The following is a 24,218-nucleotide window of genomic DNA, read 5'->3' as shown; positions in this document are numbered from 1 at the left end:
GGCTGTTCAATTAACCAAAACAAATTCTCCAAGTATAACACCAACACACAAAAGTGATCCGTCTTCGAATCACAACTACATACAACAATAAGATAGAAAACAACTGAAATAATATCCTCCTAGTCTCCGCCAGAGACTTCTCCGATATACCGAGCCTAATCCAGAGATCAGCGAGAAGATCAAAGCCGGGCTGCCGCGGCGGCAGCCATCCACGTCTGCTGGCGGTCGATGAACTGCCGGTGTGTGGCCGAGCGCCGGCCTTTATAGCGCTTCGGCGGATGAGTACCTCGGAACTATTTTCCGTCACGTGGTTTGACGTGTGAAAATAGTTCCGGGATCTGCAGCGACCTCTTCCTTATGTTTATATGGGCCGGTAGTGGCCCCTGGTGTCTGCTGGTGTCTTTGCTGTGGTGTTGGTGTTGTGGTTGTTGCTGTGGCCATTCATCAATACTGCCTGCCGGTCGTGTAGTGCTTCGGGTTGCCCGCGACGCGGGCAACCCGCGGCTGCAGGCTGTCAGTTTCGTTGCTGATGCTCTAGGCGCCGTTATGTCGGGTGGAGAAGGCCTCAGCAACTTCTTTGGTGATAAGGCCTTCAGCCGTGTTACAATAAGTTTTTTAAGCAAACTTGTTTTAATAGCAACGTATTTATTTTAAAAGTGCAATTTGGAATTGTTCTTTTGACTTCTAATTCAGGCCTTCAGCCGTTTGTTGTTTGAGGTTATTGTTGGTGGCCTTCGGCCCTAAAATTGTGGATATTTTTTTCTGTGCTATCACACAGTCAGTCGTCTTTTTAAGAGATCGTTTTAAAATTTTAATTTCTATAAATAAAGTTTACGTATTTGTTGTGCAACTGAGAGTAACTGATTACGGCTCCATCCACAATCGTAACCTTATCCTGCTCCATTCTGTGAAACGAGCTCTCAAAATCCGCTGAGTTTCGATTGCGCCAAAAGTCGCACAAATCTGAAGGCTGTAAATTCAACTAAATACTTAAGGATTACAATTACAAATAACGCCCCTCAAACCTTCCTCTCTTGGCCTAAGCCGGCGGGTCCATGGGATCGCATTTATTTGCACTTCGCCGGCCCCTTCTTCAGCTACCAATGGCTTCTCGTCACCGATGCCTTTTCACGTTTTCCGTTCGTTATCCGTCGTACCAGCACCACTGCGGAAGCGACCCTCGCTGCTCTCAAGAAAGATTTTTCCTTGGAAGGGTTGCCGCTAACAATTGTTACCGATAACGGCCCTCAATTCCAGAGCCAGATATTCGCGACGTTTTGTTCTGCCAACGGCATCCAACATGTCCTCACTCCGCTCTTTCACCCGCAATCGAACGGCAAGGCCGAACGCCTCGTCCGGACATTTAAGGCCCAAATGTCAAAATATGCCTCCACCCACACTTTGGACGAGTCGCGGACATTGTTCCTCAGTTCCTATCGGTCGAGGCCCATCGGCTCCCGTAGTCCGGCTGAACTTCTGCATGGCCGGCAACCTCGTACCCTTTGGCACCTCCTCCGGCCCGGACCCAAACAATGGGTTCCAACTACACAGGCTCCCTTTGTTCCGGGATCCCTTATCTAGGCGCGAGGTTTCGGCCCGAGAGCCGGATGGATTGAGGGGGTGATCGTCCAGCCGCAAGGCCGTCAGCTCTTTGATGTCCGCATTGCCGACAAAGTGGTCTGCCGGCACCGCAACCAACTCCAGCGCTGATATCAGGGTCTTCCCGGCAAACCGCTCTGCCGCCTTCTTCCGGCCGCCCGGATGTGATCTCTTCCGCCTGTGGTTGGCGTGCAGGGGTGCCAGACCCCATCTAGCAGCAACAGCAGTCATCTCCACAGCGGCTGCAGGCTCCACCGGCTCCTCCGCCGGCCCGACCGGCTGCGCCATCCGCCAGCGTTGACGATGCCCCCGTGACCTTGGTACCGCCGCCGCCGGTGTCGCAGCCTAGCCAGTGACGCCCACGCAGTCCACTTTTCGGGCAGCATCCCGCGGACGTCGATGAACCTATGCCCCTGGAACCATCGCGGCCGGCTTCCCCGCCTCTTCCACAACGCAGCTCTACCCGTCTGGCCTGCCACGCCGCGCCCTACTCTGCGGGGCCGAGTTTTCACCGCCTCCTACACGAGGCCGCCAAGACTGAGTAGGACGACGTCGCCCTCCTCTCCCCCCCCCCCCCCCCCCCCCGGAAGGGAGGTGTGTACTGTCTGCCATCGGGTTCCCCTAAATGGCAGGCAGCACCGCATAACAGCCACGCTATGAGGGGAAACAAACCAACAGGCGAAGACATCAGGTAAACACGTCAAAGATTCCAGTCGGTTAATAGGAACCTTTCCTTGCAGAGGTCACCGCGAGATAGCCAGCCACAGATTCCTACACTGGGTTTCTATTGGCTCCAGCTCACTATATAGGCCCGGCCAGTCGAAGGAAGATCAGTCTTCGTCCGCATCTAATGGCAACCGCTATAGCAGAGTCTGTGAGAAGATATCACCAGAGCCGCTGTACTGCACCGCCGATCGAAGTACCAGTCGACCGAGAGGAACCACATCTGACTAGATCGTTTGACGTCTACATCTATTATACAGCCAGCTATTGTATTGTAGAAGTTACGTTCAATAAATGTTTAAATACTACAATGTACTAGCTTTCCAGCGTGTGTCTTTGTATTTCTATGGATCAGTCAAATAATGTTAGTAGGAATGATCAAACTCTGGTTTTCCACTGGTAAATATACGAGACTTACAGTGATCTCGCATATAGAAACAATATTGCAGAGTTTACTTTGTTTATACATCGTAATCACTTGTCTTCACTCAACATGGGAGTCCACCTGGCTGAAAATGAAGTCACCCATACAATTTCAGCATAACAAACTGTATTGCGAAATTATTTAACATCGACGATGCATTTCACCGCTTTGTGGCATCACCAGATTGTGTAAAAGAACCTGTATATGTAATCCATCTGGCATAAAGCCATATAAAATGGAAAATGGACACAACAATGGCAGTAGCCCACAGATGTTTTAAAAGAATGATGGTAGGCGGTAGCAGAGCAAACCTGTTTCTGATTGGTCTAGAGAAAAGGGGTTGGGAAAGGGAGTACTCGGCGCTAAATTTGTTAGCAACATTTATCTGCAAGGTCGTCGGTACATTACGACAGGTTTGCTGTGGCGGACTGTCCTCTCCCCCAGTGACTGAGTGCTATTTGTGGCAGCCACTAGGTCTCTTGCGTGTGCACAGATACGTATTGTTTAAATAACGCAAATTTCTGCTCCACACCTGGGGAGACGGTCTGGTGTAGTGTTAGGCAGACATGCAGTGTTCTCCCATTCGTGACTCTGTGGCCGCGACCGCACAGGGAGTTCGGTACCCTGCTGGCATTATCCAGTGAACACAGGGGAGGAGATCCTCGTCATCCAGGTATGTATTAGTAGCGTTCTTTGAATTTACACCGACGTGTTGGGATCTGTTTGCTTTTATATTACAGCGGGCAGGAGACTTTTCGGCCAAAACTGATACGGCAGCAGTGTCAGCCACCAGGCTGGAGATGACCACACCCCAACGTTCTCAGCAGTTGCTCCGCATGTTCGCGGTCATATTCCAAACAGCAGTTTCCGCGGCTATCCATCCACAGTTTGCAGTCAAAGGGGTAAGCTACCGTCAGCGAACTGATGTTCGCTGAGGTGGTTTCAGTTATTGGACGGTTGTATCTCTAGGTGCGTATTTTATAGCGCTGTACAGCATCTGAAACAGTATCTTCCGTTGGAGGCATCGGTATTTTATTATGTCGTCACACAATATAGTAATGTAGTGGTGGTTTGGAAGGGGTTTGTCTATTGGAGTGTGGTATTTCTTATGTTACATACTTGGTTAGACATCTGTAGCGCTTATAGAAATTGCTATGACATGATTTCTACCAATACATTAGTTTCTAACACATACACGATGACGTCCCAAAAACACACACACACACACACACACACACACACACACACACTAGTGATGGAGTGGTGACTTAGCAATGATAAATAAATAAGACCTATGCTTCGTTGTGATTGCCTGAGGACATCAAGAAATTGACCAGACGTCGAAACAGTGGGGTGGATCTTGTGTGATTCGACGCAATAATTATAATTTAGGGAAGCCCGAAAAATTTCGAAAATGGGCGAAAAATGCGTAAAATTGGGAAGATACCAAAAATATGGGAAATTAAGGAAAATTGCCGAAGAATTTTATAAATTAGAAATCCTTTCAGTACAGAGTACAACTGACTGGGCTCATGCAGTTCAGCTGTACCTGTTGTTGTTGTGGTCTTCAGTCCTGAGACTGGTTGGATGCAGCTCTCCATGCTAATCTATCCTGTTCAAGCTCCTTTATCTCCCAGTACCTACTGCAACCTACATCCTTCTGAATCTGCTTAGCGTATTCATCTCTTGGTCTCCCTCTACGATTTTTACCAACCACACTGCCCTCCAATGCTAAATTTGTGATCCCTTCTTCTAGTCATGTTGTGCCACAAACTTCTCTTCTCCCCAATCCTATTCAATACCTCCTCATTAGTTACGTGATCTACCCACCTTATCTTCAGCATTCTTCTGTAGCACCACATTTCGAAAGCTTCTATTCTCTTCTTGTCCAAACTAGTTATCGTCCATGTTTCACTTCCATACATGGCTACACTCCATACAAATACTTTCAGAAACGACTTCCTGACACTTAAATCTATACTCGATGTTAACAAATTCCTCTTCTTGAGAAACGCTTTCCTTGCCATTGCCAGTCTACATTTTATATCCTCTCTACTTCGACCATCATCGGTTATTTTACTCCATAAATAGCAAAACTCCTTTACTACTTTAAGTGTCTCATTTCCTAATCTAATTCCCTCAGCATCATCCGACTTAATTCGACTACATTCCATTATCCTCGTTTTGCTTTTGTTGATGTTCATCTTATATACTCCTTTCAAGACACTGTCCATTCCGTTCAACTGCTCTTCCAGGTCCTTTGCTGTCCCTGACAGAATTAAAATGTCGTTGGCAAATCTCAAAGTTTTTGTTTCTTCTCCATGGGTTTTAATTCTTACTCCAAATTTTTCTTTTGTTCTGCTGTTCAATTTGGAACACAACCTACAACCAGCTTAGAGACAGAAGTGATGACACTTTCTGCAGGACCTGACCATCATTTTGCAGGACAATGCTAAAGCACGTACAGTGCAAGATGTTACTGATTTGTTTGACTGATGGCGCTGCTAAGTGCTATGTCACCTACTGCACTCCGCTAATTTAAGCCCTTGTGAGTTCAACTCGATTTCTAAACTGAAAGAAACACTTAACGTCATTCGCTTCAGAACTGCTACAAATTCGTCCAGCAATAGACCGCGCCGCTCGAACTGTCAACACAACTGGCACTGCTAAGAGTATTCAAGCGATTTCCACATCGCTGGCAAACGGGTCATACACAATGCTGGTGACTACTTTGAAGGTCAGTCAAACTTTGAAACACAGGAGCTGTAAATAAATAGTTACCACTATTAAAGTTCCAACCCTTGTAGATGAGTTTTTATCATGGCTGGTTCCCCCAAGGCTATCAGTAGGGGTCTCGTTTCGATTTAGGTCTTTTAGTGCTCTGTCAAATTCTTCACGCAGTATCATATCTCCCATTTCATCTTCTTCTACGTCCTCTTTCGTTTCCACAATACTGTCCTCAAGTACACCGCCCCTTTAAAGACCCTCTATATACTCCTTCCCCGTTAATGTTTTCCCTTCTTTGCTTAGGATGGGTTTTCCATCTCAGCAATCATGATTATCATACAGGTGGTTCTCTTTCCTAAAAAGGGCTCCTTAATTTTCCTGTTGGCAGTATCTACCTTACTCATAGTGATGCATGCTTCTACATGCTTCTTACATTTGTCGTCTAGCCATCCCTGCTTAGCCATTTTGCACTTCCTGTCGATATCGCTTTTGAGACTTTGTATTCCTTTTTGCCTGCTTCATTTACTGCATTTTTGTATTCTCTCCTATCATCAATTACATTCAATATCTTTTATTATCCAAGAATTTCTACTAGCCCTCGTCTTTTTACCCGGTGCCTTCACTATTCCTTCTTTCAAAGCTACTCATTCTTCTTCCACTGTATTTCTTTCCTCTGTTATTGTCAATGGCTCACTAATACTCACTCTGAAACTCTCTATAACCTCTGTCTCGTTCAGTTTATGCTGGTTCCATCTCCATAAATTCCTACCTTTTTGCAGTTTCTTCAATTTTAATCTACAGTTCATAACCAATATATTGTGGTCAGAGACCACATCTGTCCCTGGAATTGTCTTAAAATTTAAAATCTGGTTGCTGAATCACTGTCGTACCATTACATAATCTATCTGAAACCTTCCAGTGTCTCCAGGCCTCTTCCATGTATAGCACCTTCTTTCATGATACTTAAACCAAATGTTAGCTACGATCAAGTTATGCTTTGTGCAAAATTCTGCCAGGTGGCTTCCCCTTTCATTCCTGACCCCCAATCCACATTCACCGACTGCTTCTCCTTCTCTTCCTTTTCTTACCAACGAATTCCTTTCCCCAATGACTATTAAATTTTCGTCTCCCTTGACTAGCTGAATAATTCCTTTTATCGCATTATACATTTCTTCATGCTCTTAATCATCTGCAGTGGTAGTTGGCATATAACCTTGTACTGTGGTAGGTGTGGGCTTCATGTCCATCTCGGCTACAATAATGGGTTCACTATGTTCTTCGTAGTAGCTTATCCGCGTTCCTACTTTTTTATTCGTTATTAAACCTACTCCTGCATTACCACGATTTGATTTTGTATTTATAACCCGTATTCACGAGACCAGAAGTCTTGTTCCTCCTGCCACTGAACTTCACTAATCCACAATATATCTGTTCCAGTCCAAACCCGTTTTTAGTTAGAATGCGTTCTTATTAGTTAAAACTAGTTTTTACTGTGCCACTTGGTCAAAACGCGTTTTGCCTAGTAAAAACTAGTTTTAACTGGCTTTCGCTTTTGACCAGCAGTAAATTCTAGTTGTAACTAAGAGTATCAGTATCAACTAGTTTCAACTAGTAAGAACGCGTTCTAATTAAGCTACTGGTATACAGAACTAGTTTTCACTAAATTTATTTAATGTCAAATATTAAAATAAAGAGCAACTGATTGAAATAAAAACACCTTTTTTGTATTGTGCAAAGTAATATTTATTGGAATATTGATCATACATCCAAACACTTCCAGATAGTGAAAACAAGAAGGCGCCGACACGGACAGTTCCAGGCGCCAAAACCCCCCGCCTGGGCAGCGCTTCAGCGGCCGACAATAGCCCAGCCCGCCAGTGGGCGCTTTTCGCCACAACAAACAACACGGTTAGAGGGGCCAAGCACGTGCAGATCAGTTTGTACGTATTTATCATGTCAGATCTATATCAAGAATGGCGATGGAAAGAATAATTTGTGAAAAGGATGTTACAGACTGAAGAACACGACAAAAGAGGAAACCATTACAATGTTACGACAAAAGGATCTTACGATAAATTAGTGGACGCAACTGAAGAACCACAATAAGATAAGAAAAAGACACAGAAGCAGTACATAAGATTAAATCGATTCAAGGTTATTAATATTTGTGGGACCAGCAAGTCAGTGACAAGAAGAGAGCCTGTGGAGTACTACTTACGTGTCGAAGAAATTTTCGACATTATTGAAGCAGCACAGATTAAACGTTGAAACTTCAAGAAAATACGAAAGCGTAACAGTGGACACGATACACATTTATCTGTCTATGTGTGAAACTTGTCAGCGCCAAACGAGCATTAAGGAAAGGGGGCACATGTCGAAACCCATACTTCATTCAGAAATGAACAGTCGTTGCCAAGTTGATCTGATCGACATGCAGACTCCCCCCTGCGGGTTCGGGGGTTAGAATAGGCCCGCGGTATTCATGATTGCCGTAAGATGCGACTAAAAGGAGTCCATACCCCTCAAGGGGGTAGTGAGCGCCTGCGTCCAGAGACGGACGGTTCCACGACCTATAATTGTGGTATTTTCGGTATTTCACTTCTCGTTTCTTCCTTCCTTTGGTTGGTTCCTTTCTTTCCTCTTCTCCATCTCACTGTCTTCCTTACTCTCTCCCTTGCCTTCTTCTCCCTTGCCTTCTTCTCCCTTGCCTTCTTCTCCCTTGCCTTCTTCTCCCTTGCCTTCTTCTCCCTTGCCTTCTTCTCCCTTGCCTTCTTCTCCCTTGCCTTCTTCTCCCTTGCCTTCTTCTCCCTTGCCTTCTTCTCCCTTGCCTTCTTCTCCCTTGCCTTCTTCTCCCTTGCCTTCTTCTCCCTTGCCTTCTTCTCCCTTGCCTTCTTCTCCCTTGCCTTCTTCTCCCTTGCCTTCTTCTCCCTTGCCTTCTTCTCCCTTGCCTTCTTCTCCCTTGCCTTCTTCTCCCTTGCCTTCTTCTCCCTTGCCTTCTTCTCCCTTGCCTTCTTCTCCCTTGCCTTCTTCTCCCTTGCCTTCTTCTCCCTTGCCTTCTTCTCCCTTGCCTTCTTCTCCCTTGCCTTCTTCTCCCTTGCCTTCTTCTCCCTTGCCTTCTTCTCCCTTGCCTTCTTCTCCCTTGCCTTCTTCTCCCTTGCCTTCTTCTCCCTTGCCTTCTTCTCCCTTGCCTTCTTCTCCCTTGCCTTCTTCTCCCTTGCCTTCTTCTCCCTTGCCTTCTTCTCCCTTGCCTTCTTCTCCCTTGCCTTCTTCTCCCTTGCCTTCCTCTCCCTTGCCTTCCTCCTCCCTTGCCTTCCTCCTCCCTTGCCTTCCTCCTCCCTTGCCTTCCTCCTCCCTTGCCTTCCTCCTCCCTTGCCTTCCTCCTCCCTTGCCTTCCTCCTCCCTTGCCCCCCCTTCTCCCTTGCCCCCCCTTCTCCCTTGCCCCCCCTTCTCCCTTGCCCCCCCTTCTCCCTTGCCCCCCCTTCTCCCTTGCCCCCCCTTCTCCCTTGCCCCCCCTTCTCCCTTGCCCCCCCTTCTCCCTTGCCCCCCCTTCTCCCTTGCCCCCCCTTCTCCCTTGCCCCCCCTTCTCCCTTGCCCCCCCTTCTCCCTTGCCCCCCCTTCTCCCTTGCCCCCCCTTCTCCCTTGCCCCCCCTTCTCCCTTGCCCCCCCTTCTCCCTTGCCCCCCCTTCTCCCTTGCCCCCCCTTCTCCCTTGCCCCCCCTTCTCCCTTGCCCCCCCTTCTCCCTTGCCCCCCCTTCTCCCTTGCCCCCCCTTCTCCCTTGCCCCCCCTTCTCCCTTGCCCCCCCTTCTCCCTTGCCCCCCCTTCTCCCTTGCCCCCCCTTCTCCCTTGCCCCCCCTTCTCCCTTGCCCCCCCTTCTCCCTTGCCCCCCCTTCTCCCTTGCCCCCCCTTCTCCCTTGCCCCCCCTTCTCCCTTGCCCCCCCTTCTCCCTTGCCCCCCCTTCTCCCTTGCCCCCCCTTCTCCCTTGCCCCCCCTTCTCCCTTGCCCCCCCTTCTCCCTTGCCCCCCCTTCTCCCTTGCCCCCCCTTCTCCCTTGCCCCCCCTTCTCCCTTGCCCCCCCTTCTCCCTTGCCCCCCCTTCTCCCTTGCCCCCCCTTCTCCCTTGCCCCCCCTTCTCCCTTGCCCCCCCTTCTCCCTTGCCCCCCCTTCTCCCTTGCCCCCCCTTCTCCCTTGCCCCCCCTTCTCCCTTGCCCCCCCTTCTCCCTTGCCCCCCCTTCTCCCTTGCCCCCCCTTCTCCCTTGCCCCCCCTTCTCCCTTGCCCCCCCTTCTCCCTTGCCCCCCCTTCTCCCTTGCCCCCCCTTCTCCCTTGCCCCCCCTTCTCCCTTGCCCCCCCTTCTCCCTTGCCCCCCCTTCTCCCTTGCCCCCCCTTCTCCCTTGCCCCCCCTTCTCCCTTGCCCCCCCTTCTCACTTGCCCCCCCTTCTCACTTGCCCCCCCTTCTCACTTGCCCCCCCTTCTCACTTGCCCCCCCTTCTCACTTGCCCCCCCTTCTCACTTGCCCCCCCTTCTCACTTGCCCCCCCTTCTCCCTTGCCCCCCCTTCTCCCTCGCCTCCTTCGCCCTCGCCTCCTTGTTTGAGACAGTCTGTCCTCTCTCTCTCTTCCCTTTCCTCTTCTTCCTTCCTCCCTGTGCGCGCCTGAAGGCCGTCCCACGCGTTCGCACGCGTAGCCGGTGACGGGGTAACGCGTAATTACCCACCCTGGGTAGACAAGTAAGGCACGCACGTACCCCCTGGTAAAGACCAGGCCAAAGGAGGTTTGATCGCCTGAGCTGATACCTTCTGACAATGCCGATTGGTCCATCCGTCTGTTTCTCGGGAGGTGTGACCTGAGGTGTAAACATTCACCTAAGGCGGGAGTGCCCTCTGAGAGGGTCCCCATAAGGAAGGAGCGCACCATCGGAGACGCTGGCAATCATGGGGGATTCCTCCGCAATGGATTTCTCTTTTTCTCTCTCGACTTCAGCCCACAAACGGAAACATGACCAGCCAACAGTGACAAAAGTGCTACCGCCTGCCCCACAGTTCCTCGTCGTTTCTCGATCTGAGGATGGAAAGGATTTTTCCTCTGTCAACCCTTTCGTTATCCAGAAGGTCGTAGATGCCATAGCCGGTACTGTTAAGTCTTGTACAAGGTTGTGTAATGGTACCTTGCTACTAGAAACTGAGAGCGCCTTTCAGGCACAGAAATTGCTTCGAGCCACACTCCTGTACACGTTCCCTGTCCGGGTGGAGGCTCACTGAACTTTGAATTCGTCTCGTGGTGTGGTCTATACTAGATCTCTTGAGGGATTGACTGACGAAGAGATTCAGTCTTTCCTCGCTGAGCAGGGCGTGACGGCTGTCCATAGGGTCATGAAAAGGGTCAACAAAGACCTTGTACCGACCCGGACACTTTTCTTGACCTTTGACAGTGTTCAGCTGCCATCGCGCATCAAAGCGGGCTACGAGGTTATTTCTGTTCGCCCCTATGTCCCGACACCTACGCGCTGCTACCAGTGTCAGCGTTTCAATCACACTCGCCAGTCTTGTTCCAATGCGGCTAAATGTCACTTGTGGCAGGGATGCCCATGGGGGTGACTGTCCACCTGCGTCTCCTCATTGTGTGAACTGTCAGGGTGACCATGCAGCGTCCTCCCGTGATTGTCCCATCTATAAGGAAGAACAATGTATCCAAGAAATTCGGGTCAAAGAGACAGTGTCCACCTCAGCTGTTCGCAAGCTATTTGCTAGTAGGAAGCCCACGCTGCTCCCAGCGGGTAAATACAGTACAGTCCTCGCCTCTCCACGGACTACCAGGGAGGTGGCAACCCAGACATGCGATCTGACCTTCAGCACCACGGTCGTCCGTTCAGCCAGTGCTAAAATCGCGCGGTCGACGTCTCCTCTTCCTCCCATCACCCCAAAGACACAAGCCCCTTCATCAGCTTCTGCTAAGGCGAAGACCCAGAAGTCAGATGCATGGGCCTTCAAGAAGGAACCGTCACGTGCAGACTTCCTACGTACTTCGACCTCCCAGCCATCGACCAGTACTTCCACCAAACGACCTTCCAAGAAGGCTCATAGGAAGCACAGTTCTCCTTCTCCGCCGCGGCGCATTTCTTCTCCTGCACCACCCAGCGGTTGCCGCCCCAGGCCGTCATCCATTTCGCCTGGCCGCACCGCTGGTAGCCAAACATCTGGCCGTTCACCAGCGGAGGAAGCTCCCCCTCCCGGCTATCTTACCAAAATGGCCGATGAACCTATAGAACCAATGGACGATGGCTGTCCGCCTACTGATAGCGGCGGCAGTGCTCGCTCGAAGCCAGGCCCTCAGCAGCCTTCGAGGTGACCCCTTCTTTCATCTTCCTTTTCTTCTTACGATGGCACTTATTCACTGGAATATTCGCAGCGTTCGCTCCAACCGAGAGGACTTGAAGTTGCTGCTCCACTTGCACCGTCTGCTCGTCGTAGCCCTCCAGGAAACGAAGCTACGCCCATGCGATCAAATTGCCTTGGCACACTACACCTCTGTGCGTACCCCCTGCGGGTCCGGGGATTAGAATAGGCCCGAGGTATTCCTGCCTGTCGTAAGAGGCGACTAAAAGGAGTCCATCCCCCTCACGGGGGTAGTTAGCGCCTGCGTCCGGAGACGGACGGTTTCACGACCTATAATCGTGGTCTCTTTGGTTTTTCACTTCTCGTTTCTTCCTTCCTTTTGTTGGTTCCTTTCCTTGCTCTTCTCCACTTCACTGTCTTCCTTACTCTTTCCCTTGACTTCTCCTTGCCTTCTCATTGCCTTTTTCTCCTTGCCTTCTCATTGCCTTTTTCTCCTTGCCTTCTCATTGCCTTTTTCTCCTTGCCTTCTCATTGCCTTTTTCTCCTTTCCTTCTCATTGCCTTCTTCTCCTTGCCTTCTCATTGCCTTCTTCTCCTTGCCTTCTCTGGTCTCCGCCTCGGCGTTTGAGACAGTCTGTCCTCTTTCTCCCTCTCTCTCTTCTTTTTCCTTTTCTTCCTTCCTCCCTGTGCGTGTCTGAAGGCCGACCCACGCGTTCGCACGCGTAGCCGGTGACGGGGTAACGCGTAAGTCCCCGCCCTGGGTAGACATGTAAGGCACGCGCGTACCCCCTGGTAAAGGCCAGGCCCGGGGAGGGGTGATTGCCTGAGCTGATACCTTCTGACCATGCCGATTGGTCCCTCCGTCTGTTTCTCGGGAGGTGTGACCTGAGGTGTAAACATTCACCTAAGGCGGGAGTGCCCTCTGAGAGGGTCCCCACAAGGAAGGAGCGCGCCATCGGAGACGCTGGCAATCATGGGGGATTCCTCCGCAATGGATTCTACTCCATCGCTTTCGACTTCGACCCAAAAACGGAAACGTGACCAGCCAACAGTGACAAAAGTACTACCGCCTGCCCCACAGTTCCTCGTAGTTTCTCGATCTGAGGACGGAAAGGATTTTTCCTCTGTCAACCCTTTCGTCATTCAGAAGGGCGTAGATGCCATAGCCGGATCTGTCAAATCTTGTACCAGGTTGCGTAACGGTACCTTATTACTAGATACTGAGAGTGCCTTTCAGGCGCAAAAACTGCTTCGGGCCACACTCTTGTACACGTTCCCTGTCCGGGTGGAGGCCCACCGCACTTTGAATTCGTCTCGTGGTGTAGTCTATAGTAGCTCCCTCGACGGATTGACTGACGAGAAGCTTCAATCTTTCCTCGCTGAGCAGGGTGTGACGGCTGTCCATCGGGTCATGAAAAAGGTCAACAATGACCTTGTACCGACCCGGACACTTTTCTTGACCTTCGATAGTGTTAAGCTGCCATCGCGCATCAAGGCGGGCTACGAGGTTATTTCTGTTCGCCCCTATGTCCCGACACCTACGCGCTGCTACCAGTGTCAGCGTTTCAATCACACTCGACAGTCTTGCTCCAATGCGGCTAAATGTGTCACTTGTGGCAGGGATGCCCATGAGGGTGACTGTCCACCTCCGTCTCCTCGTTGTGTGAACTGTCAGGGTGCCCATGCCGCATCTTCCCGCGACTGTCCTGTCTATAAGGAAGAACGCTGTATCCAGGAAATTCGAGTCAAAGAGAAAGTGTCCACCTCGGCTGCTCGCAAGCTATTGGCTAGTAGGAAGCCCACGCTGCTCCCAGCGGGGAAATACAGCACTGTCCTCGCCTCTCCTCGGACTACCCGGGAGGTAGCAACCCAGACATGCGATCTGACCTTCAGCGCCACGGTCGTCCGTTCGGCCAGTGCTAAGATCGCGCGGTCGACGTCTCCTCTTCCTCCCGTCACCCCACAGACACCAGCCACTTCCTCAGTTTCTGCTAAGTCGAAGACCCCGAAGTCAGATGCACGGGCCTTCAAGAAGGAACCATCCCGTGCAGACTTCCTCCGTCCCTCGACCTCCCAGCCTTCGACTGGTACTTCCACCAAACGTCCTTCTAAAAAGGCGCATAGTAAGCACAGTTCTCCTTCTCCGCCGCGGCGCCTTTCTTCTCCTGCGCCACCCAGCGGTTGCCGCCCCAGGCCGTCATCCGTTTCGCCTGGCCGCACCGCTGGTAGCCGAACATCTGGCCGTTCACCGGCGGAGGAAGCTCCCCCTCCCGGCCATCCTCCCGAGATGGCCGATGACCCTATAGACCCCATGGACGATGACTGTCCGCCTCCTGATAGCGGCGGCAGTGCTCGCTTGAAGCCAGGCCATAAGCGGCCTTCGAGGTGACCACTTCTATCATCTTCCTTTTCTTACGATGGCACTTATTCACTGGAATATTCGCAGCATTCGCTCCAACCGAGAGGACTTGAAGTTGCTGCTCCGCTTGCATCGTCCGCTCGTCGTAGCCCTCCAGGAAACGAAGCTACGCCCATGCGATCAAATTGCCTTGGCACACTACACCTCTGTGCGTTTTGACCTACCCCCTGTGGTAGGTATCCCAGCTCATGGAGGGGTTATGTTGCTGGTCCGGGATGATATTTACTACGATCCCATCACGTTGCACACCGGCCTGCAGGCAGATGCCATCCGCATTACTCTCCCCACTTTTACATTCTCCATTTGTACCGTTTACACTCCATCGTCATCTGCCGTTACCATGGCAGACATGATGCAACTTATTTCTCAGCTACCTGCACCATCTTTGTTAACTGGAGACTTCAATGCCCACCATCCCCTTTGGGGCTCTCCAGCATCCTGCCCGAGGGGCTCCCTGTTTGCAGACCTTTTCAACCAGCTCAATCTTGTCTGCCTCAATACTGGCGCCCCTACTTTTCTTTCAGACACATCTCACACCTATTCCTATTTAGACCTCTCTATGTGTACTCCCCAACTTGCACGCCGGTTTGAGTGGTACGCCCTTTCTGATACATATTCGAGCGACCACTTCCCGTGTGTTATCCATCTCCTGCAGCATACCCCCTCTCTGTGCTCCTCTAGTTGGACCATCTCCAAGGCAGACTGGGGGCTCTTCTCTTCCAGGGCGACCTTTCAGGATCAAACCTTCACAAGCTGCGATCGTCAGGTCGCACACCTCACGGAAGTCATTCTCGCTGCTGCTGAATATTCCATCCCTCATCCTACTTCTTCTCCACGTCGCGTGCCGGTCCCCTGGTGGACCGCAGCATGTAGAGACGCTTTACGTGCTCGTCGACGTGCTTTACGCACCTTTAAATGCCACCCCACAGTGGCGAATTGTATCAATTATAAACGATTACGTGCTCAGTGTCGTGGTATTATTAAAGAAAGCAACAAAGCCAGCTGGGCTGCTTTCACAAGCACCTTCAACAGTTTTACTCCTTCTTCTGTTGTCTGGGGTAGCCTGCGCCGGCTATCTGGCGCTAAGGTCCACTCACCATTTTCTGGCTTGACGGTCGCGAATGACGTCCTTGTGGCCCCTGAGGATGTCTCCAATGCCTTCGGGCGCTTTTTCGCAGAGGTTTCGAGCTCCGATCATTACCACCCTGCCTTCTTCCCCCGCAAACGGGCAGAGGAGGCTAGGCCACCTTACTTCCGCTCCTCGAATCGTGAAAGTTATAATGCCCCATTCACCATGCGGGAACTCGAAAACGCACTTGGCCGATCACGGTCCTCCGCTCCAGGGCCTGATTCTATTCATATTCAGATGCTGAAGAACCTTTCTCCTGCGGGTAAAGGTTTTCTTCTTCGTACATACAATCGCATCTGGATTGAGGGACATGTTCCCGCATGCTGGCGGGAGTCTATTGTTGTCCCGATTCCTAAGCCGGGAAAGGACAAGCACTTGCCTTCCAGTAATCGACCTCTCTCGCTTACCAGCTGTGTCTGTAAAGTGACGGAGCGAATGGTTAACTCTCATTTGGTTTGACTGCTCAAGTCTCGACGCCTACTTACCAATGTACAATGTGGATTTCGTAGGCGCCTCTCTGCTGTTGACCATCTGGTTACCTTGTCGACCTTCATTATCAATAATTTCTTGCGGAAGCGCCCGACCGCGGCTGTGTTCTTTGATTTGGAAAAGGCTTACGACACCTGTTGGAGGGCGGGCATTCTCCGCACCATGTATACATGGGGCCTTCGTGGTCGCCTCCCTCTTTTTATTCTTTCCTTTTTAATGGATCGACAGTTCAGTATACGTGTGGGTTCTGTCCTGTCAGACACCTTTCGCCAGGAGAATGGGGTGCCACAGGGCTCAGTTTTGAGCGTCGCTCTCTTCGCCATCACGATCAATCCAATAATGGATTGCCTCCCAGCTGATGTATCAGGCTCCCTTTTTGTGGACGATTTTACCATCTATTGCAGCGCACAGTGTACACGTGTCCTGGAGCGCTGTCTTCAGCGTTCTCTTGACCGTCTTTACTCCTGGAGTGTCGCCAATGGCTTCCGTTTTTCTGCCGAGAAGACGGTCTGTATTAACTTATGGCGCTACAAAGAGTTTCTCCCACCGTCCTTACGACTCGGTCCCGTTACTCTCCCAGTCATGGAGACAACCAAATTTTTAGGCCTTACATTTGACAGGAAACTTAGCTGGTCTCCACATGTGTCATATTTGGCCGCCCGTTGTACCCGTTCTTTAAATGTCCTCCGTGTTCTCAGTGGTATGTCGTGGGGAGCGGATCGAACCGTCCTACTTCGTCTATATCGGTCGATCGTCCGTTCCAAGCTGGATTATGGGAGCTTCGTATACTCCTCTGCACGGCCATCCATCTTAAGCCACCTCAACTCCATACAACATCGGAGTTTACGACTTGCGATCAGAGCATTTTATACTAGTCCCGTAGAGAGTCTTCATGCTGACGCTGGCGAATTGCCACTCACCTACCGGCGCGATATACTGCTTTGTCGGTATGCCTGTTGGCTACTGTCAATGCCCAACCATCCGTCTTATCGTTCCTTTTTTGACGACTCTCTCGACCGTCAATACCGGTTGTATGTCTCTGCCCTGGTACCCCCCTGGAGTTCGCTTTCGTCGCCTCCAACACCTTAATTTTTCACTCCCTGCAACCTTTCGAGTGGGCGAGAGCCACACGCCACCTTGGCTCCAGGCTCAGGTCCGTGTTCACCTTGACCTCAGCTCGCTCCCAAAAGAGGTTACCCCCGGTTCGGTCTACCACTCCCGTTTTGTGGAACTTCGTTCGAAGTTTATCAATATGACTTTCATTTATACAGATGGCTCTAAGACCAATGACGGGGTTGGGTGTTCTTTTATTGTCGGGGCACAAAGTTTCAAATACCAGCTCCATGGCCATTGTTCGGTCTTCACAGCTGAGCTCTTTGCCCTCTACCAGGCTGTTCTTTACATCTGCCACCACCGACATTCTGCTTATGTCATCTGCTCCGACTCCCTGAGCGCCATCCAGAGCCTCAATGATCCGTATCCGGTTCACCCTTTCGTGTACCGGATCCAACGCTCTCTTCGGCAGCTGGTGGACGTCGGTTCTCCGGTTAGCTTTATGTGGATCCCTGACCATGTCGGTATCCCTGGGAACGAAGCTGCAGATGCCGCGCCCAAGGCTGCGGTCCTCCAGCCTCAGACAGCTTCTTGTTGTGTCCCTTCGTCAGATTTTAGCAGGGTTATTTGTCGGCGCATTTTATCGCTGTGGCATGCCGATTGGGCTGCCCTTCCAGCCAACAAGCTTCGGGCCTTGAAACCACTTCCCCTGGCTTGGACGTCCTCCTCACGCCCTTCTCGGCGGGAGGAGGTAGTTTTGGCCCGGTTAAGAATTGAACACTGCCGGTTCAGCCATCGCCATCTGCTGACGGCTGCGCCGGCGCCGTTCTGCCCATGTGGGCAATTGCTGACGGTCCGCCACATTTTACTGTCCTGTCCGGATTTTAACGCCCTGCGTCTCGATCTTAACCTGCCATTTACTTTAGATGCCGTTTTAGCGGATGACCCACGAGCAGTTGCTCGTGTTCTTCGTTTTATCAATTTGACAAACCTCACTAAGGGCATTTGATTATGCTGTTTTTAATCCTATGCCTGTCAGTCTGTCTTTTATCGTGTTTTCCCTTTTAGTTGTTGTTTTAAACTTGTGCCTCGCGGTGCATTCTTAACGTCGTCAGGGCGCTAATGACCATTGAAGTTGTGCGCCCTAAAACCACAAAAAAAAAAAACCTGTAAAAGATAGCCTGTCTACGTAGTGCGTGACGTCACAAGATGGCTACACACACAGTCCCTTCTTCAACAGTTTCACGGAACAGTGCTTGTGAATAGTCGTTCGGCGAGTTTCGCGTCAGTTTACTATTGTAGTGAATGGTGTTCCTGCGTTAGTGTACGTGATTTGGTTGTTTAGTTTCTGTGCACTAAACTGGTGATCTGTTTTTCTTGCCTGTGAAAATTTCGTTGCCTGCAAAATGCCGTATCGTTGTTGTGTGCCGAATTGTAGTGGAAATTACGACGGTGGACCAAAAGTAACCGTGTTTAAATTTCCGGAGGATGAAGCAACGAGGAAGAAATGGTTGTCAAGTATTCGCAGAGATAACTTCACTCCTTCAAGTTCAAGAGTAAGTATTTATTTTCTTTATTTCATAAGAGGTTAAGTGTGCTAACAAAGAATAGGCACTTATGCAGTAAGGAAGGTCAGCGACATTTTGACTAATATATCAGATCTTAACTGAATAAGTGCCGAAGAAAATAGCGTTTCGTTTTCTTGCTGGTAATTCTACAGTTTAGCTGGTATAGGTTATATGAATTCTGTATTCTGCAAGTTCAACCAGTATAGCCTAAGCACAGTCATACTTACGTAGTTAAATATCTCAGTATATCTTTATACTTACTGTTTATGCTGCCTGTTAGGAATAAAAGTCGGTTTATAATTAAGTACGTGCACTTAAGATACAGACGACTTTCGATGTATTCTGCTTCTGTATTTAGTGTTTCTTTTTGCTGTAAAAGTCTTTAGGAAGTTGCCTGTTCAAATACAAGTAATGTGGTGTACCCAGAAATTGAAAATGAAGTAAAAACAGTGTCTCAGTCGCTTGTTGTTAATAAATTATTGGTGGGAATTTGAAGTCATTGCAAGGAATGTTACTATTAGGGAATATAGTAGGCTTTAGACTTAACAGTGAACCATAGACAGGAAAAATGAATGAGTACATAAATGGATTAACAGGCCATCACAAAATGCAAAGGGAGAAACTGTGAAAACATATAAAAATACTTGTTGATTTTACAAATTCTTACTTTTTGGGTCTGGAATTTCAGATACATGCCAGTGGCCTACACAGCTGTCTTATAGATACACAGCTAAAGTACTTCAAAGCAATTGTGTCCTCATGTTTAGCCTAATAGGTAGCACATAAGTGGCAATGTATTAGTTCATCATACTGTCAGTTTTTATGTAAGTTATGAACTGATATCAAAAGCAAAACAGTGTCTGATAAAAAGCACTACCTTTAAGTATTTCATAGTTCTAAAGGTTACACAGTGTTGACAATTACTTTGTATTATTCTGTTACTGTGTCACAGTTGCTTCTATGGATTACACCTGTGTGAGTTTGGTGTCATCATGCTTTCTTGTGCCTGAGGTGTGTGTGTGTGGGGTGGGGGTGGGGGGTGGGGGGAAATAGAGCAAGACGTTATGCAAAAATCCCACCCCTCTTGTGAATATATGAGCTTCAAGGCTAAATTATAAAAAAATTGTCACTGTTATTGAATTATGCTACAAACATTAGTCAATGTTTGTAATTTTTGATGGGGAAAGTACTTTCTTCATTTCACCATCTCTTTAAGAGCTTGTTGCCATGAGATGTAACTGCATGTGTTTTGATATTGTAGTTTTATTGTTTTATAGAGTTACTATGCCATGGCCACATTTATCGCTTGAGTATTCTTCTGCATTTTAGTTGCGAGTCTATTTGTATTTTAGAACTAGAAACTAACTTTATATTCATAAATTATTTTCACACTATTAATATTGTCATCACATTCAGTTGTAAGCACCTTTTTCATTTTTTATTCATTTTTAATTACAGGTATGTCATGTTCACTTCCACAAGGATGATGTTATTTGGGAAACACAAATTTTGGATGAAAGGACTGTTCAGTTATTAAGAGCCCCCCTACTCAAACCACGTTTGAGACCAGATGCAGTTCCATCACTACTCCCAAACTGTCCTTCATACCTTTCAAAGGAAGAAAGTAGACGTGAAGGGCCATAGGAGAAAAAGCAAAGGCTTGAAAATGAGCAGTTAGCTGCAGCGTTACAATATAGTTTAGCATCACAGAAGGACTATGAAAACAATTTCAGCTTCAGTTCTTTAGAAGAGTTGATGTTGCGTACGAAGGAAGTGGATTTGCCCAACGAGTGGAGTGTGATCGAAAAACACAGTGATTTTGTTTGTTTTTTAAAGATAAGAAATCCAGCACCATTAATCACACATTCTGTCGTTATAGATAGTAATTTAAATGTTTCATTGTTTAAGAAAGATGTACAAATTAAGACATTAGGAAAAAGATCTTTTCCTGTAATTGTAACCAATATCCAGGAAATTGTCAGTGTACTGCAGGAGTTTTTAGGCACAGATTTTGGGCACTCAGAAACTTCTATAGATAGTATTGTAGAGATAGTGAAAGACAAAGTAGGAGTGCTGAAAGACAGTTTACAGGAGAGTGAAAAGGAGATGGTAGACTTTATATATGAACAAGTTAGTCTCATAAATGTAAAGAAATTTAATCATAGGTTTAATTCTACATTTATCATACTGTGTTGTTTGCTATTTTCAATTTCATCTCATGCTTACAATTTTTTACGTAGCAGCTCATTAATGAAAATGCCACATCCAAGCACTCTGCGTAGTATCTGCAGCAAATTTAATGTGAATCCATCTCACGAAAGGCTTGGGGGAAGTAATTTCCTGTCCTATGCAAGACAGAAATTTCAATACTTGAACAGCGATGATGTCAATGTTGTTTTGAGTGTAGATGAAATTCATCTAAATTCTTATTTGGAATATAAAGGAGGTAGTGTTTTGGGCATGTCATATAGCTCTGAATGTGCTGCAAATTCAGCATTTGTATTTATGTTGCAGAGTGTCAAGTCTTTGTACAGGGATGTTGTTCACATTTTACCGGTGAAAACCATTTCATCTAATGCATTATACGATGTGCTACTGGCCGTAATAAATGGCCTTGAACTAATAGGCTATAGGGTTTTTTGTGTGGTAACTGACAACAACAAAATCAATAGCAAAACCATGTCAATGTTTTCTCTGGATAAAGCTATTAATATAGTTTTTAAACATCCATCTGATCCTAATCGCCCACTTTTCTTTTTAATTGATGTCATACACATTGTTAAATGAATAAGAAATGTGTGGCTGAACCAAAAAAATTATGGTAAAGATATGTTTTATCCTCAGTTTCCAGTTAGAAAAGAAGTGGAAGAAAATAAGTTTTCTGTAGCTTCTTTTAAAACACTGAAACAGATTTATGACATACATTCCAGTTGTTTAGTAAAATATTGTCACACATTGTCTCTCAAATCACTTTGCCCTGCATCATTAGAAAAACAGAGCATGAAACTAGTGCTGCAGATATTCAATCGACATGTCAGAAGGCCTTGAGGTAGCTAGTGATAAATTTGATTTGAGACATGCACCATCAACAGCCGAATACATTCGAATAATAACAAAATGGTTTGATGTCGTTGTTGTTGTTGTTGTGGTCTTCAGTCCTGAGACTGGTTTGATGCAGCTCTCCATGCTACTCTATCCTGTGCAAGCTTCTTCATCTCCCAGTACCTACTGCAACCTACATCTTTCTGAATCTGCTTAGTGTATTCATCTCTTGGTCTCCCCCTACGATTTTTACCGTCCACGCTGCCCTCCAATACTAAATTGGTGATCCCTTGATGCCTCAGAACATGTCCTACCAACCGATCCCTTCTTCTGGTCAAGTTGTGCCACAAACTTCTCTTCTCCCCAATCCTATTCAATACTTCCTCATTAGTTATGTGATCTAGCCATCTAATCTTCAGCATTCTTCTGTAGCACCACATTTCGAAAGCTTCTATTCTCTTCTTGTCCAAACTATTTACCGTCCATGTTTCGCTTCCATACATGGCTACACTCCATACAAATAATTTCAGAAATGACTTCCTCACATTTAAATCTATACTCGATGTTAACAAATTTCTCTTCTTCAGAAACGCTTTCCTTGCCATTGACAGTCTACATTTTATATCGTCTCTACTTCGACCATCATCAATTACTTTGCTCCCCAAATAGCAAAACTCCTTTACTACTTTAAGTGTCTCATTTCCTAATCTAATACCCTCAACATCACCCGACTTAATTCGACTACATTCCATTATCCTCGTTTTGCTTTTGTTGATCTTCATCTTATATCCTCCCTTCAAGACACTATCCATTCCGTTCAACTGCTCTTCCAAGTCCTTTGCTGTCTCTGACAGAATTACAATGTCATCGGCGAACCTCAACGTTTTTAGTTCTTGTCCATGGATTTTAATACCTACTCCGAATTTCTCTTTTGTTTCCTTTACTGCTTGCTCAATATACAGATTGAATAGCATCGGGGAGAGGCTACAACCTTGTCTTACTCCCTTCCCAACCACTGCTTCTCTTTCATGCCCCTCGACTCTTATAACTGCCATCTGGTTTCTATACAAATTGTAAATAGCCTTTCGCTCCCTGTATTTTACCCCTGCCACCTTTAGAATTTGAAAGAGAGTATTCCAGTCAACATTGTCAAAAGCTTTCTCTAAGTCTACAAATGCTAGGAACGTAGGTTTGCCTTTCCTTAATCTTTCTTCTAAGATACGTCGTAAGGTCAGTATTGCCTCATGTGTTCCAGTATTTCTACGGAAACCAAACTGATCTTCCCCGAGGTCGGCTTCTACTAGTTTTTCCATTCGTCTGTAAAGAATTCGTGTTAGTATTTTGCAGCTGTGGCTTATTAAACTGATTGTTCGGTAATTTTCACATCTGTCCACACCTGCTTTCTTTGGGATTGGAATTATTATATTCTTCTTGAAGTCTGAGGGTATTTCACCTGTCTCATACATCTTGCTCACCAGATGGTAGAGTTTTGTCAGGACTGGCTCTCCCAAGGCCGTCAGTAGTTCCAATGGAATGTTGTCTACTCCGGGGGGCCTTGTTTCGACTCAGGTCTTTCAGTGCTCCGTCAAACTCTTCACGCAGTATCTTATCTCCCATTTCATCTTCATCTACATCCTCTTCCATTTCCATAATATTGTCCTCAAGCGCATCGCCCTTGTATAGACCCTCTATATACTCCTTCCACCTTTCTGCTTTCCCTTCTTTGCTTATAACTGGGTTTCCATCTGAGCTCTTGACGTTCATACAAGTGGTTCTCTTATCTCTAAAGGTCTCTTTAATTTTCCTGTAGGCAGTATCTATCTTACCCCTAGTGAGATAAGCCTCCACATCCTTACATTTGTCCTCTAGCAATGCCTGCTTAGCTATTTTGCACTTCCTGTCGATCTCATTTTGGAGACGTTTGTATTCCTTCTTGCCTGCTTCACTTACTGCATTTTTATATTTTCTCCTTCCATCAATTAAATCCAATATTTCTTCTGTTACCCAAGGATTTCTACTAGCCCTCTTCTTTTTACCTACTTGATCCTCTGCTGCCTTCACTACTTCATCCCTCAAAGCTACCCATTCTTCTTCTACTGTATTTCTTTCCCCCATTCCTGTCAATTGTTCCCTTATGCTCTCCCTGAAACGCTCTACAACCTCTGGTTCTTTCAGTTTATCCAGGTCCCATCTCCTTAAATTCCCACCTTTTTGCAGTTTCTTCAGTTTTAATACACAGGTCATAACCAATAAATTGTGGTCAGAGTCCACATCTGCCCCTGGAAATATCTTACAGTTTAAAACCTGGTTCCTAAATCTCTGTCATACCATTATATAATCTATCTGATACCTTTTAGTATCTCCAGGGTTCTTCCATGTATACAACCTTCTATCATGCTTCTTAAACCAAGTGTTAGCTATGATTAAGTTATGCTCTGCGCAAAATTCTACCAGGCGGCTTCCTCTTTCATTTCTTAGCCCCAATCCATATTCACCTACTACGTTTCCTTCTCTCCCTTTTCCTACACTCGAATTCCAGTCACCCATGACTATTAAATTTGTGTCTCCCTTCACTATCTGAATAATTTCTTTTATTTCATCATACATTTCTTCAATTTCTTCGTCATCTGCAGAGCTAGTTGGCATATAAACTCGTACTACTGTAGTAGGTGTGGGCTTCGTATCTATCTTGGCCACAATAATGCATTCACTATGCTGTT

At 47.6% G+C, this 24,218-nt stretch overlaps 1 protein-coding gene across 1 annotated transcript in view; it reads right to left on the bottom strand.

Annotated features, from left to right (window-relative positions):
- LOC124596411 (spore wall protein 2-like) overlaps positions 1 to 24,218 on the bottom strand; it is a 194,959-nt gene that overhangs the window by 159,528 nt on the left and 11,213 nt on the right. The window contains exon 2 of the mRNA XM_047135577.1: positions 8,167 to 8,869. Coding sequence (XP_046991533.1) covers positions 8,167 to 8,869 — 703 coding nt within the window. The remainder of the gene's footprint in view (positions 1 to 8,166; positions 8,870 to 24,218) is intronic.

This window comes from Schistocerca americana, chromosome 1 (genome assembly GCF_021461395.2).
Source record: "Schistocerca americana isolate TAMUIC-IGC-003095 chromosome 1, iqSchAmer2.1, whole genome shotgun sequence".
NCBI classification, from domain to species: domain Eukaryota; kingdom Metazoa; phylum Arthropoda; class Insecta; order Orthoptera; family Acrididae; genus Schistocerca; species Schistocerca americana.
The sequence above is the reverse complement of the archived record's forward strand: the minus strand, read 5'-3'. Positions and strand labels throughout refer to the sequence as shown.